Source organism: Oryza brachyantha, chromosome 9, assembly GCF_000231095.2.
Source record: "Oryza brachyantha chromosome 9, ObraRS2, whole genome shotgun sequence".
Classification (NCBI taxonomy): Eukaryota; Viridiplantae; Streptophyta; class Magnoliopsida; order Poales; family Poaceae; genus Oryza; species Oryza brachyantha.
The window spans coordinates 14,190,717-14,207,650 of NC_023171.2; the positions used below are offsets into that span (position 1 = coordinate 14,190,717).

At 41.1% G+C, this 16,934-nt stretch overlaps 2 protein-coding genes across 2 annotated transcripts; one reads left to right on the top strand and one right to left on the bottom strand.

Moving 5' to 3' along the window:
* Window positions 1-29: 29 nt before the first annotated feature.
* Window positions 30-6,823, top strand: LOC102708364 (phospholipase D delta). Its single transcript, XM_015841245.2, has 10 exons — window positions 30-1,360; window positions 1,766-1,882; window positions 2,310-2,504; window positions 2,654-2,926; window positions 3,012-3,080; window positions 3,227-3,374; window positions 4,227-4,375; window positions 5,090-5,251; window positions 5,873-6,070; window positions 6,275-6,823. Exons 1-10 carry the CDS (start codon window positions 371-373, stop codon window positions 6,566-6,568), a joined length of 2,595 nt encoding a protein of 864 aa, XP_015696731.1. The 5' UTR covers window positions 30-370; the 3' UTR covers window positions 6,569-6,823.
* An 8,089-nt stretch (window positions 6,824-14,912) lies between these two features.
* On the bottom strand, window positions 14,913-16,229 carry LOC102718108 (ornithine decarboxylase-like). Its single transcript, XM_040527892.1, has one exon. The coding sequence runs from the start codon at window positions 16,227-16,229 to the stop codon at window positions 14,997-14,999; it is 1,233 nt and encodes a 410-aa protein (XP_040383826.1). The 3' UTR covers window positions 14,913-14,996.
* Between the last annotated feature and the right edge of the window lie 705 nt (window positions 16,230-16,934).

Here is a 16,934-nt window from a genome sequence, read left to right on the forward strand (position 1 = left end):
CCAATCAGCAGATCGCGCGCCAGTCCCGGGGGAGAATGCCACCGGCGACCGTTACGTCCCACCACCACCGCACCGGAGCCGTTTCGCGCCCTTTTTACGCTTTGCCCCCCGGAGAACTACCAAATGGCACATCTATTGCCGCCACTGGAGTGAGCGAGCGAGCGCCGGAACTATTTTAGGCTTTAATCCGGCGAGATCCACCGCTACATCGATCTCCCTCTCGCCGTCCGTTGCCCCGCCGGAATCCGCGCCGAGGGAGGAGGGGCTATAAGAGGGAGGCCGGGGGTTGCCTGCGTTGCCTTTTGTTTGGGTTTGGAGTCAGCCGCGCGCGCGTGAGGCGGAGGGAGGGAGGGAGGCCTCGTCGCCGCCGATGGAGTCGTCGGCCGGCGGCGGCGGCGGAGGCGGCGGCGAGTCTCCGGCGAAGCCCGTGTTGCTCCATGGGGACCTCGACCTGTGGGTGCTGGAGGCGCGCCTGCTCCCCAACATGGACATGTTCTCCGAGCAGGTCAGGCGCTGCTTCGCCGCCTGCAAGCCGCCCACCTCCTGCGCGACCAAGCAGCCGCCGCACCAACGCGGCGGGTCCCAGGGAGGAGGTGGAGGGAGGGGGCAGCAGCACCACCGGAAGATCATCACCAGCGACCCCTACGTCACGCTGTCCATCGCCGGCGCGGTGGTGGCGCGCACCCGGGTCATACCCAACAACCAGGACCCCGTCTGGGACGAGCAGTTCGCCGTGCCGCTCGCGCACTACGCCACCGCGCTCGAGTTCCACGTCAAGGACAACGACACGTTCGGCGCGCAGCTCATCGGCACGGTCACCATCCCCGCCGACAAGGCCGTCTCGTGCCAGGAGGTCGACGACTGGTTCCCCATCATCGGCACCAACGGCAAGCCGTACAAGCCCGACACGGCGCTCCGCCTCCGCTTCCGCTTCAACCCCGCCGCGGCCAACCCGCTGTACCGGCACGGCATCCCCGGCGACCCCGACAAGCAGGGCATCAAGGACTCCTACTTCCCGCTCCGCCACGGCGGCCGCCTCACGCTCTACCAGGACGCGCACGTCAGGGAAGGGGACCTGCCGGAGATCGAGCTGGAGAAGGGGAAGCGGTTCGAGCACAACGCGTGCTGGGAGGACATCTGCCACGCCATCCTGGAGGCGCACCACATGATCTACATCGTCGGCTGGTCCGTCTACGACAAGGTGCGCCTCGTGCGCGAGCCGTCGCCGTCGAGGCCGCTGCCGGAAGGCGGCGACCTCACGCTCGGGGAGCTGCTCAAGTTCAAGTCGCAGGAGGGCGTCAGGGTGTGCCTGCTCGTGTGGGACGACAAGACGTCGCACGACAAGCTGTTCATCAAGACGGTGAGGAATTACACTCAATCTAGTCTTTCCATTAAAATTTTACTGTTTATGCTTAGTTTGGGTGGGGTTTCAGGATGTTACATAGGCATTTGATGTTGATGTAATGGTGTGAATTTAATAAATCAAAGGTCGTTTGTTTGGTTTAAGTCATACATAATTCCTAGTGACAAAATAGGAATGGTGTAATTCTAAATGTTCTGGCAACCTGAAAATTTGGTCGGCGTGATTTCCCTCTCTTTCTGGCTGCAATATAAACTGTGACCATGCATCTTATGCGGATTCATATTATTTGTCTTTTCCTTGTAATGTGCTGAACAGGGTGCACAGCTTATCATCTCCATCTCTATTCATGCGCTCTGTTACTTTTGGTTAAGAAAAGGGTTCCTTCTCTTTGTTCTTTTGCAGGGTGGAGTGATGGCGACACATGATGAAGAAACTAGAAAGTTTTTCAAGCATTCCTCAGTCATCTGTGTTCTTTCACCTCGGTATGCCAGCAGTAAGCTGAGCATTTTCAAACAACAGGCAAGTGCCAGTAAGGATGGTATAGCCGATAACTGTTTGCATTTTTTCGGATTTTAGATAATGATTATCACCATAAACCCCAAGGAAGTTATCTTTTCCTCATGTTTTCCCCTTCTTGTAGAACTTGATATTCTATAGGAACACATTATGGGTTGGTCATTCGGATGTAGCATGATGCAACCAAGTTGATATGATACACAACCTTTTCCTAAACAAAACCAGGACATGCCTATCATCTGTTGTTTGCAATAAGACCACCATTTATTATCTTGTAAACATTTGCGCTGAAACTTAGTATGTTAATTATTATTCCTCCTTTTTTTATGATCATAAATATGTAGTTTGAAGGCCCTTGGGACTTCTGTAACTTAATATGTTGATTTTATTTCCCCCATTTTTTGATGATCTTGAATTTTGTAGCTTGCAGGTTGTTGGGACTTTGTTTACTCACCATCAAAAATGTGTGCTGGTTGATACACAAGCTTGGGGAAACAAGCGGAAGATTACTGCTTTTATTGGTGGACTGGATCTTTGTGATGGGCGTTATGATACACCAGAACATAGGCTTTTTAAAGATCTTGACACAGTATTCGATAATGATTATCATAACCCTACATTTTCGGTGAGTTATATTTTTGCCAGTAATAAGTTATACATAACTTCTCTGTGCCTTACCAAAATGGAGTCAAGGAAGTAAACTCCTGGGTAGTGGTGCAATGCAGCAGTGGATGATTTCCTGGGTACCAGTGCTTAAATACTCTCTTGATGCAGTCAAGTGCAAAGGGGCCTAGACAACCTTGGCATGACCTTCACTGTAGGATTGACGGTCCAGCTGCATATGATGTCTTGAAAAATTTTGAGCAACGCTGGAGAAAGGCAACAAAATGGCGTGAACGATTTAGAAGAGTGTCTCACTGGAAAGATGATGCGCTGATAAAGTTGGAGCGTATCTCATGGATACTTAGCCCTTCACCTACTGTTCCAAATGATCATATTAGTTTGCGTGTTTCAAAAGAAGAAGATCCTGAAAATTGGCATGTTCAGGTGCTACCACTGCTCTTCCAATTTCTGCTTACGCTAAAATACTTCTGAAAAAAATTGCTAGAGATATAATATGTTATTTTGTTAGGTATTCCGGTCAATAGACTCTGGTTCTCTAAAAGGATTTCCTAGTGATTGCAAAGAAGCTTCAAAGCAGGTTAGTCCGACACATCTCCATAGTCTGAAATGTTCTACTTTATTTGGCAGTGCTATTTTATTTGACTCCTGCTTTCATGTCTTATGCCATTACGAAATGCATCTGGTAAATATTCAACCATTCCATATTTTCATGTACTTCTACAGAATCTCATTTGCCGGAAAGACCTGATAATTGATAAGAGCATCCACACTGCTTATGTCCGGGCAATCAGATCTGCTCAACATTTCATTTATATTGAAAATCAATATTTCCTTGGGTCTTCATATGCTTGGCCGTCCTATGTTAATTCAGGTGTGCTGCTTTCGTATTTTGTACCCTACATGTAATTTATCAGTTTCCTGTTAGTTGTAATTCAACCCTCCAAGTTGCCCACACAATCTTCTGCTGATAAAAAAAAGGCAAGTATATCCTCCCACGTTCTCCTAAAAAGAAGTGTCAAAACAGATGCATGGAAGGCATTATTTTGTATGCTACACTTTTAGGTTGGCCAAGGTATTTTTGGGTAAAGTCTTTTTTTGGCCCTTGAAATTTGCTTGAAGCCCAATTTTCACCCTAAAATATAAAAACGGTTACTTTTCAGCTCTAACTTCCATAAGTGGACATATAGCACCTTAAACCATATGTCATGGTGGTTTTGATAAAAATATGAAAAAAGTGGGTTTTCGCTAGCCTGAACTTTAGCTAGTTAAGCTTCATGGTTGTGGATCTAATTAAGTGGCATTTGCATCAACAAAATATACTAACTAGGAAAACCACCTCTATTTCAAGCAAAACCCGGTGGCTCCAATCTTAGGTTATCCTACATAGATTTGGGCTGCAGGATAGCATTGCAGTGACGTCTCAGAGATTGGACCAGGTGGCAAGGGAATGTTCTACCTAGGAGCATGAGTGGCGGTCTACGGATGATAGCCTTTGATTTCTTTTGCTCCTGTAATTTTTAGTTACTTTATGTGCACGTTTTGGCTGTGTATATTAGTTATGCAGAGGCTTGGGGTGGACTCAGTTTGGTCTATTCTTGATGTAACTGGCTGAGTTCAATAAAACTTCCATTATTTAAAAAATTTCAAGCAAAACCACTAAAAATAGTAACACTGATGTTTAATGATTTATACAAGGTGGAATTGACCTCTTAGTGTACTGCAGGTGCTGACAATCTGGTACCTATCGAATTGGCCCTCAAAATTGCCAGCAAGATTAGGGCCGGCGAACGATTTGCAGTTTATGTAGTCATACCAATGTGGCCTGAAGGAGTCCCTACAACAGCTTCTGTACAAGAAATTCTTTTCTTTCAGGTAAGTTCCTTTATTATTTTTAAACAATCTGAAATTTCACAGAACTACATGGTTTACAAATACTTTCGCTGTTTCACATAAGCCATAGCTATTTTCACTGGTTATTTCACTTTGCACTAACATGGCTATGGCTGGATTCTGCTCGTATGTGCTAACACTAGGACACACTTGTGCATTCATGCTGAGTAAGCACACTTGTTGAGGGCTTTGCAGTTTTGGCTGTGGAATTTAGCCATGGTGACACAGTCCTTAAAATTTGATGTGTCAAGTTTTGCCCGCATAATCCAGCAGCTTATGAGTTATGCAAACCCTTTATGTCTTTTTTTTTTTTTTTGAGATTTCCACCTTGCAACTTCAGCCTGAAGTTCCCAACACTACGAATAGTTACTATCTGCACTCCCCTTGGCCTATTTCTTAATGTTGGTCGTTTCCTACACTTTTTTATACAGCTCTCTACTTATATTAACTTTCTTCTTTTGAGGCAAGCCTTTTCATGGTTTCACCTTCTTTTGAGAGACTGTGCCTTCACAACTCAGTTTTGAGTCCTTGGTTCAAATTTGACTTAAATTCTTCTTGTATATAAACATAGTTCCCAGTTCCCCCTGTGTACAGAGAAGTCCTTCTGTCTTCTTTGGAAATTAAAATTGTGGTGGTTTCAAATTGGATTTTTGCAGCAGAGCATTCATACTCACGATTTTTGTATTCATCTCCCAGGCACAGACAATGGAGATGATGTATCGTATAATTGCACAAGAGCTCAAGACTATGAATATTGAGGATGCACACCCTCAAGATTACTTGAACTTCTACTGTCTGGGAAATCGAGAAGAACTATCATCAAATGAGAGCCCTGAGTCTAATGATAAAAGTGCTGCGGTAGTTTTTTCAATCTTTATCCTCTTATTTAAGATAAAATTATTTCAATTGAATTGCTAATATCAGTACCCCTTGCTGGTTGGTACCCTTTTCTCGTCTGAACTCATAGTGCGTGGGAGTAAGATTGATCATAGTCTTTACCTAGAGAAGAAAAACCCTAGGATTTTTTTGAAAAATGCTCGTTCATTGGTTGGTAAAGTTGCTTTCATAAAGTTATCTGTTGTGCTAATGCTAGCTTAATGGTAAGATTGATGAAAATAGAGGTGTCAGCGACTCTATGGTTAAGATTAATCTGACAATCTGATATGATATAACGGTGGTTGATCTAACTGGTATAGCACTCCTTATGGTGAGCATGTGTATTTTATGTCAAATATATGAAGTATTTGATGTACATTGGTCGGCTCTTCTATTGGTTCTGAACTAATGTTGTAACTTCGTTTTATGCTCCAGTCATGACTCATTCCCAAATACTTCTTTCCTTATAGCCGATAGTATGATACTGAGATTTTTGTCACTTCACTCTACTTTTGCTCTCCCAGAATCTGCTTGTCATGATGATAGATCGAATTTTCCTTTTGTATGCGCATAATTTTAATTTCGTGATCTTTACATCCATAGGCCTTGGCTAGAAAATATCGGCGGTTTATGATCTACGTTCATGCAAAAGGGATGATTGTAGATGACGAGTATGTCATTTTGGGTTCAGCAAACATCAACCAAAGATCCTTGGCTGGTTCCAGAGATACTGAAATTGCCATGGGCGCATACCAGCCTCATCATGCATGGTCTACAAAGGGGAGTCATCCTCGTGGCCAGGTATTTGTCTCACTTCTAAAGATAGCCTCACCATGTATGAACTTATCAATAAGTTCATGTATCCTAACTTTCTCCAATTTTTGTTGATATTCCCAAGTCTTGTGTAACTGTCAATTTAGATCAACAGCAAAGGCCCACTCAAAGCTATTGTCATATACAATAATACAAAAGTATGCCCCCTAAAGAACAACATATCTTTTGCAGGTATATGGGTATAGAACTTCTCTGTGGGCAGAGCATCTGGGGATGGTTGATGACCTCTTCAAGGATCCGTCAAGTTTGGATTGTGTGAACTTTGTGAATCAAATAGCTGAAGAGAACTGGAACAGATTCACTGCAGAAGAACTGATAATGTTACAAGGGCACCTCCTCAAATATCCAGTTAAGGTAGAGGCTGACGGTAAGGTTGGCCCACTGCCAGATCAAGAAACGTTTCCTGATGTTGGTGGCAAGATTCTCGGAGCTCCAACCTCACTTCCTGATACGCTGACGATGTAGCACGGTCGCATTGACATATTTGTTCAGAATTGAAGCTTTTTTTTTTGTGTGTGTGTATCTGTAAACTTTGTGATTTCTTGAAGCTGGTACCAGCAAAGAATTTGTACCACATACATCTGTAATCATCCATATAGTGGCACAGGGAAAGCTCCAGTTGCTAATGGTGTTTGTAGATTTGTGCCTTTGTGAAAATTTTCAGGTTGTAAAGGAATCACACGTCAATACTATATACACTAGATTTGTTGTCAGTGACTCTTCTGCGTTGCAATCAAAACTGTTTTCCTTCTGCTGTTACAATTGTGCAGTCAGCAGTGGAGTTCTCATGCAGTCTTAAACACCAAACAGTACAAATCTTTTCTCAATTATTTTGGTAATATTGACACATCAAACAGCTTCAAATTTAAATTTCATACAACACAAGGAGTGCAACAGAATAGATTTTTCGGATATTCATTCTTGAACAAATTATAATTGTGTTCAGGCTCAAGTCGTTAGTTGTACATAACCTTTTGTTTTTTATTTGTATTTTGCGGCGCGCGGAGGCTAAAAAACATATATATCTGGGCATCGCTCGGAGTGGTCGCAGTAGTCAAGGTTAGTCATTTTGGAGTGACCATTTTGGGTTTTTTTTTTCAAGAGTAAAGGCTAAACGACGTATTTATAAACTAAAAATAATTTATAAATAAAATTTTATATACATGTTCTTAGCTATCTAAAAACCAAGACTGAAAAATATACTACGATGGAAAAACCCAAAATCAACTTTAGATTTAAGGTCGAAGATTCAAATTTTAGTTTATAAGCGTAGGTAAAACAAATAAACTCACTAGCTTGCATTTCTTCTGCTTGGGTTATGGTTTCTCTAGGGATTTTTCCCATTATGTTTCATGAACCTGACGACAAACTTTACCCTTGATTCTTACTTATCCATGTGGTTCGAAATTTTCGTATTTAATGCCATCTAACTATTAACTTAATAAAGTAATTAAGGGATTATCCCGCGCAGTTTTGATAGCTCACGTAGAGTTAAATAGCTCTCTCTCAATCAAAACGAAGCCCGTACTTATATTGGGCCATCTGCTAGTAGCGTGCCTACCATATGGGCCTCCACCCAGCACTATTGGCCCACGAAGCCCACGAGACAAATTCCCCAACGAGATTGACCGGCCTACCAAGCTTACCCGTCTTCGCGCGCTCAGGTTAAGCCCATTTATTAGCATATCAAATACTGCCTTTTGATTTGCATAAATTTATCTGTACAATGTATTATATATGTGTCCAGATTTATTAGTATACATATGAATTTATATAAGTTTAGCACAAATTTGCCTAGAATTCCTGCACAAACACATGCATGCATTGCGATTATTCCAGTTTCTGCAACGAGGCACCTGGAGCAACCCATCTGTCGGCACCGTTCCATCGGCAGGTAAGGCATATACTCCGGTTTTTAGTGGAGGGTGCCAATAATTTTTTTAATTACATTTGACTATTTATTTTATGTAAAAGTTTTATATAAATATCTAAAATGTTAGTAATTTTTAAAGAATTTTTAATAGTAAACAAAACCAGAACAAAAATAAATGATAATCACTTAAATTTTTAAAATTAAGATCAATAGTCAAACATAAATTTAAAAAGTTAACCACATCATCTGTAAAAACCAGAGATAGTAAAAACCAAAAGGGGCAAGTAAAGGTGTTCATCAGATGCTTTCACTTGGTTTTACAGGTGTGACTGAACAAAAATTTCCATGAGATGCTTCCTTAATTTTCTCCTTCGTCTCTATTAGCTTGCCTACTACCTACCGACCAACCCAATAAAGTTAGATAGTTGTTCATCCAAGTAAATTAAGGTTGATTCTTGATGTTCCTGCGTTTTCACTTGGTTTTCTTGCAACAGATTCAAACCCAAGATACGCGATCTTTAATTTTTTTTCCCCTTATCCCGCCGTTCGTACCTGGCTAAACACTGCCTTAATTAGATGAACATCCATCGACATAACCAACCCCTAAAACGCCAGGTGTGCATACAACAAAACCTGTTAATCACGGGCCAGTCAAACAATAATTTATTTATATTCGGCGTGGTGATCAAACTTCAAAGTTATTTGTCTATTTTGTTCGACAAATTAAACAAAGTGTACTCAATCATCCAGTGTTCAATGGGGGAAAAATATTACGCACCCGTATCAAATCTTACTCTCGTGTACCGGTTGGCGTGAATAGATATGATGGATTTTAAACGCTCGAGAGGACATTCAACAAATTAAAACAATTATCATTTCACAACCATACGAATTTTAATTCGATCTCTAAAAATTTGTAACAAAAACAATAAATCAAAATAGGTATAGTTTACGTATATTTGCAGTTTTTTTTGCAATTTATAGATTGCAACCTTAAACTTTCATATTTTGTGGAGTAATATATTATATATTAATCTATGTTGTTAATTTTTAAAAATTTATTCAAACTATTTAAATGACATGCTAATAATGAGGATGTTCTATCGAGAGTTCAAAAATTATTTCCCTGCATGGGCATGTGATAAGGCAACTACACATCTCCTTGAACTTTTAAATTATTAACTTGAAAAATTCTCATCTCTTGGAATTTTATAAAATAAAATTTAAACTGCCCATATGTTTGATTTTTATTATTTTTAAAAAACAATTTTGAACTGCAAGGAGGACGTACATTAGCTAGGTCAGGGATGTATTCGGATGTTTCTGAGTCTAAGTTCAACTGGTAAGAGAAAACAAGGCAACCATACATGGCCTTCCTGATGACTATACTAACTAATAATGTATGGTCAAATATTTCCATCGATTCAACTAATCACTAGCCAGTCGTAATAATCACATATAATTATTTAGGAACAGTGCTATACCTAGTTACGTCTGATACGCACGTTCAACTATATATAGTACAGTACTAGTAATACATGCATATATGCTGTCCAAGTCTTGCAGTAGGTAAGGTCCAAAACGGATATTCTTAAGAACAAGTTCATTAATTGTGTTGACTAAATTTGGCTAATTTACATGTATTTTTAACCAAAATGCGAAAGTGCCAGCTTATATTCAAACATGAAGTCAAAGGTGCACATTAATTAGTTAATTACATATACTCAATTGGTCGTCTCTGCACAATAATAATAGGGTAAGATCTAATCATATACTTAATCTATACATGTGTGCAAATGTCGTCCAATATTAATTTAGGTAATTAATAGCTAGATCAATATATCAAGTTGACATGTCGTCTCTCTTACATGTCATTTTCCATAATCTTTGTGTAATCTTTGTGCAAGGATAGGGTAGGTAAAGTGTTCATTAATTTGGCTTCGCGACACCCCTTTCGCCGATTCACACCCTAGATGTTAACCCTAGCTATAAGCTGAGAGTTAATTTGACTTGATGACAACAATATGTCTGCCTGGCTAGCTAGCTAATCAAGAGCCAGAAATCCGCTGCCTTGTGAAAATGAAGTGTGAAAAGCATGTCTAACTACTCGGTAATCAGAGTTACAGTGTCCGTAAGTCACAGAGCATTGTAGTATATATGTAATATTGCAACAATTATAATTAACGTTTTATTTTTAACATTAACTTTGTTAATTGAATCTAACTTAAATTAGGGGGTGATTATTGGTTTTATCATGGAAAAGCCAAACGACATGTTCGCAAACAAAAAATAATTTATGAATAAAAAAATTATATATGTATTTTTAGCGATTTAAAAGTGAAGGCTGCAAAATAAATTTAGGTGAAAAACCCCAAAAATTAACTCTAAGTTTAAGTTTAAAAATTTAAATTTTGGCTTATAAACATAAGCGAAGTGATGGTGGCGCTGTATCAACCAAGTTATACTAGACCGTATCAACTCAACTAATTATCTTTTCTTCTTAGCTTTTCTTAAATTAATTTAGGAGCGTTGTTTTCGTTATGAGAAGACTAAAATGCACACATAATAATAACGGTAAAAAACCATCAAGAAACTTGATGTGAATAATTAAGAAGAAACAATAGAAAAACTTGAAGTCAGGGGTGAAACTAGAGCGAAATAGAAGAGGTGCCACTGATTTATTTTGCAGTGCTACGGGTGACTAAATTTGGATCGAAGTTATGAATATATGGTAAAAATTAGTAACTTTGGCTAAAATTTTTTCCAAGGGGGTTCCAGGAACCCCTTCGTACATGCAGCTTCCGCCAGTGCTTGAAGTCATGCCCACGTACCAACACAATACTAAAGTCTAACAAACGGACACCCGCACACTCATTAACCTACGCAAATACTTTATACGTGCAAACTTTGTTCATATAAATTTTATATATAACATTTTATTTAGTCTGTAATCTTTATAGATACAACTTTCTAACATGATTTTTTAAAGAATATATTTTATATGTTAATTTTGTTACATATATAAATTTTCTATATATAAACTTTATATGTATAAAGATGAAACTTTATATGTACAAACATGAAGTAAAATGTTTGTATGTATACTAAGCATATGAGGTGTTCTTGCGGGTTAACGTGCACGAGTTTTCACCCATTATACTGACCCTATGGGTGGGTCTAATGAGCGAATATCCGTGCAACCATTAACCCGCATGAACAGATCTATATACCAGAAATTTTAAATGTACATTTTTTTATAATTTATGTGTGTGTAAATTTTTATATTTACACATAGACAATTATAGCGTATAACATATCTAGCGAAAAAATTATCTACACGAAAAATTTTCACCTTAGACATATATATCTACAAGGATTATGTACTAAAATGCTGGATATGTAAAGTCTGTATATAGAAAGTTTTGTATATATGAAGTGTTCGCACGGGATAACAGGCGCGCGAACGTTCATCCGTTAGCCTTTTCCTAATGCTCCTGCCACTTCACCGCGTGATATTCTTAAACGCTAAACACTCCCAGAAATATACATATAGTACACCGGTAAATGTTTAGCATGACCTTAGAGAGAATATCACATGATCTCTACTAATTAATAAAGTGCTTTTTTGTGTATGTATATATATGTTTATTTGAACTTTAGTGGGTAGAGACATATATATACAACCGTTTGGAAGATATATTTCGTGTAACTATAAACACGTTTTTTCTTGTTTGTGCATTACTTTCTCTAGTTTGCTGGTTTAAGCTAGCAAGCTGATCACCAAAGAGTTCCAACTGGTGTTAAGTTGTTATCACATGTTTAATTAATCACTCTGGCATATATATCACACGTGTCACGGATATATATAGTTCGACTAATTAACTTACAGCGCAGTTACGTTTGAATTATGATGTGAACTAAGAACAAACCCTATCTAATCTCATCACACGCTACAACATAAAGGAAATTCAATGCTAATTTATAGATTAAGCTTAGGTAAGATAAATGTAGAGTGCATAAAGTGACATTAATTAATTAATTAATCAAGAAGTGAATTGAGTTAAGCTCATAGCTTATGATAACGTACCTGGACATCAAATGCGATATATTGAAGCCAACAATGTATACACCTAACTAACCTAATGTGACACGATGACCATGATTAATTAAAGAAATGCTTGACTAAATAGTTCTTGTGGTTTATAAAATTAGTTAGTTTCCATATCATGGATAATAATTAAACTATAGACCATTAGTCCAGTGCAAACTTATACGGCAACACAAACACAAGCTATATCTTTTGCACTTTCACAGTCAACAAAATATGCAAGATACAATTCAACATGGATGTAAATTACTGATTCAGTGCAGTCAAACTGAAATTAAAAAGAAAGAGAACTATGGATATCCGTTGGGAATATCTTCATTTGACGCGACCAAATGCAGAGAGGAATGCTAATCTCTTAATCGAGAGATTGTACTTGGGAGTTGGGAGCAGTTGTAACACGAATTATATTCCAAATCGACAGCTAAATGCAAGTAACTAAGCGCCCACTCCATGCTTAATAATATTAAGAATGATGCAATACCATTGTATTATAACAGTTGCACAAGTATCTCCAAATTAGGTGAAGAAAAGGGCAAATGTTCCAAATATGATCAATTTTATAGTCCAACAAAAAGTAACAAAAAGTATCTCGAGGTACCGGTACCTCGAGGTACCAAATCGTTTCTGATCGTTGGATCTAACAACGCACATCCTACTCAGCTAGATCCAATGGTGAGAAATGATCTAGTACCTCGAGGTACTGGTATTTCGAGATACTTTTTGTTGGACCGGAGCAAATCTCTCGAAATATATATAGGCACAAGAAAAATTCAGTGTATACACCGAACTAACCTTGATAAGATGACTATGACTAATAGCAATGCTTAAGTAAATATTTTGTATGGTTTATAAAACTAGTTAATTTCCATATCATGGCCATGGATTAAAAAAACTGTAGACAAATACAAACTTATACGGCACCATAAACACGAGATATATTTTTTGCACTTTCACAATCAACGAACATGTGCAAGATGCAGTTCAAGATTCAGCTCGGTTATAAATTACTGACTATGTTCATTCAAGCTGAAATATAAAAGAAAGAGAACCATGGATATCCGTAGGAATATCTTCATTTGATGCGACCAAATTGCAGAGGATCTGATGTGCTTGAGCTTGCGATGTAGCCTGAATTAATTACCAAATATACAGCTAAAATGCAAGTAGTTAAGTGTCTAACCTTTGCTTGATTAATTAAGCATGATGCAATGCCCTTGTATTAAAACAATTCACCTAAGAATCTGGAAATTGGGTTGAAGGAAAGGGCAACAAATCCATAGCCACAGGAAAAATGAGTCAGTGTACATACAATATTTGCACATGGATTTTTATTTATCTGGAAACAATTAAATTATTTTTGTGTGTTGTAATGATCCTTAGTTTACATTGACAGGTGCTGTCAGCATATGCAATGTGTCTTGCTTATATATTTAGGCTGCTTTAATACTGACGCAACTACATTAACAATTGATCATATATAGCAGATGATATAAAAGTGATATGTGATGTGGGTCTAATGGAAGTGATCGTTCATGATTCAGATCAGGCTATCTGTATGTGTGCCAACTAACCGACCTACTAATTAACGTAAAAGGTATTGATAAATGGTATTGGTAGGTCAATGTTAGGACACGATTAGTGCTGTTCGTATCCAATCAGATTAACTGTCTTAAAATTGGCAAAATTAATGGCGTTCATTCTACTCATTAACCAGCTCCTGGAGTATTTGAGGTTTTCTTCTGAAATCTCTATCCACTATGTGGTGTTGTTCAGATGTCACCACCTATATGAATCAATGTAGCCTGATAACATAATATATAGTGGTAAATCCATATGAAATTGCACTTCGATCTTCCTTTGAAACGAGACAGATTTTGTATTCAAGAGAAGGAAGAGTTATTCATGGTTAGGGTGTTGTTGACATGGGAATCGACCCGTTATTACGACGCATTTTGTAGAAGTTGTACCAGGGTGGTCTGTTTGTCAAATGACATATTTGTAACAGAAAATAATTTGTGATAAAACTTTTATATATGTATTCATAAGATCTAAAATCAAATACTAAAAAATAAATTTTGCTAAAAAAACCATAAAATCAACTTTAAATTTAAGATTAAAAATCTATATTTTAACTTATAAACATAAAAAGAAACAAAAGATAAGCGTCACTTCCTTCGCCCCTGCCCCTGCCTATGCCGTGGCTTTCTCAACCCATATGAGTTGCAATCCTTAGTACGAACAATATGAAAAAAAAAATGTTTTGCAGCCTTCTTCTATGGTGATTCGAGTGTGTAAACATCCAAATATATGAAATGATGTAGCAATATTGTCATTTCTGAATTTTGTCCCTGATTTGGTAGATCTGATCAGGATTCAGATACTCAGGAGGTGGTTAGGCAAAAGAGAGATTGCCTGGGTCTGGGCCCTTTTTTTTTTTGAGATTATAATTAAATGGGCTTGGATTGGACTACGGCCCATGGTTAACAGATTCTGTGAGACTCAAACCGTCAAAATGAAATTAGCTAAAAAGGTGTACGTTAAATTAATGAATATCCTATTTTCCCCAGTCGCTAAAATATTTTCTGAAACGATTTCCAGTTGATAAAATACTTCATGGCCAAAGGTTCGATAAAAACATTCAAATTTCAGGATACAAAAAATGGTATGTATTCACTTGACACTTCATGGAGTATTTGATATGATACATAAAAAGCGAAAGTTGTACATGTATTGAATCAAATACTAAAACAAAAAAAAATTACAAATCATGAACGTGCATGCGTTCATTTTGTGTACAGCTTCAATTAGTGCAACTCTTTGAGTATGTACTACTATTACGTAATTTGATACAACAAATTAATGAACTTGTGTGTGTATATGTGCGGATTGTATGTTGTTGCCGACGTGGCTGCCTAGCTGGAGTATGCCAGGTAGATCTTTATGTCCGACGTGGCGAATCCGTTGAAGTTGGAGCCAGCCGCGGTGGTGTAGGCGCCCATGTCGTCGAAGACGAGCCAGTCGCCGACGCTCATCTCCGGCAGCTGGTACCCGGTCACCACCGTGTCGAGGGAGTCGCAGGTCGGGCCGAACACCGTCGAGGCGTGCGTCTCCTCGCCGTGGCGCGCGCCGGCGAGCGGCCTCGGGCGCGGCACGTAGTGGTCCATGAGGATGCAGTTGAGGGAGCCGTAGAGGCCGTCGTCGATCCAGTACTCGCGCAGCTCGCCGCGGACGCGCTTCCCGATGACGCGCGCGGCGAGCGTGAAGGCGGTCTCGGCGAAGTACCGGCCGGGCTCGCCGATCACCTCGACGCACGGCAGGTCGCCGAAGTAGCGCTCGAGCGCGCGGTTGATGACCGCCGCCGCCTCGTCGAACGTCGGGCCGGCCATGAACCCGCCGCCGATGTCGAGGATGCGCATGGGCGGCATGCCGAGGGCCGCCGCGGCGTCGAACGCCGCGCGCGCCGCCTCGATGGCGCCGCGGTAGACGTCGGCGCGGGACGCGCCGCTGCCGACGTGGAAGGAGACGCCGGCGACGGTGACGCCCTCCCGCTGGGCGGCGCGCAGCAGCGGCAGCACCTCCTCCGGGTTGGCGCCGTACTTGAGCCCCAGGTCGACCTTGGCGTCGCCGGAGTCGGGCGCCTTGATGCGGAGCAGCAGCTCGCAGCGAGGGTGGCACCGCTTGACCTTGGCCACCTCCTCCTCGGCGTCGTACGTGGTGAGGTTGACACCGATCTCGGCGGCGTACTCGAGATGCGCGTCGGGCTTGCACGGGTTGGCGTAGACGATGCTGCCGGGCTGGACGCCGAGGCGGAGGACGGCCTCGATCTCGGCGCGGCTGGCGCAGTCGAAGCCGGCGCCGAGCGCGGCGAGCGCGGCGAGCATGGCGCCGTCGGGGTTGCACTTGACGGCGTAGAAGGGGCGGACGGCGGGGAGCGAGCGGCGCCAGCCCCTGTGGAGGTCGACGACCCTGGCGAGGTCCAGGACGTGGAAGGCGCTCCTGGGGCCTCCGGCGGCGGCGACCATGTCGCGGATGAGCGCGGCGACGGCGTCCTTGTCCTTGAGCGCGTCCCGCCTGAAGGCCATCACTTTCCTGTCCTTCACCCCGGGCGCCATGAGCACCGCCTGCATGGGGCTTCCTCCAACCATGGCGCTACGTACGTACGTATACGTGATTAGTAAAAAAAAATGCCCGTCAACCTGGTAACATCCAAGACAAAAGAGAAAAAAAACACATTTTTACTGAGAGTTAGTTAATTAGTAGCATGTATATATGCATGTAATTCTGCATCGATCACTTCAGTAGTTGAGTTCAGTAGTAATATATATGGAACAGTAAGTAATCAGTGTCCGGTAAATGCAGGATTGATTGATTAGTTAATTACTGCTTGCGTTGGGTTGACTGTGCATATATATATATAGTTAATCCATATCGACGAACGAATGAATTAATCCGCACTCACCGGCCGATCGATCGATGGGGGTTGGTCGACGGCGATCGAGGAAGAAGGAAGCTAAGTAAGATGGATGGTGTGGTGAGGATGGAGGAGGAGGAGGTTTATATATATGGGTTATGGGTTAGGGTAGGTAAGCGATGGAGAGGAGGAGGATGGGTCAAATTGGGCCATGTTCGGTCGATGAATGGAGGAGGAAGCGATCGACGCGCGGTTGGTAGCACGCTCCCGCGGCAGTGCAATTGTGTGTGCTGTGGCGGCCGCGACGACTTGATCAGGGTTTGCAGTACTGTTTGCCGGGCCCGAACCGTATGCCGATGGTTTCGGCGATAATCGTGTAAAAACCACGTAAATTTTAAACTAAAAATAAAATTTGAATCAAGCCGTAGTGGTTTTAAAG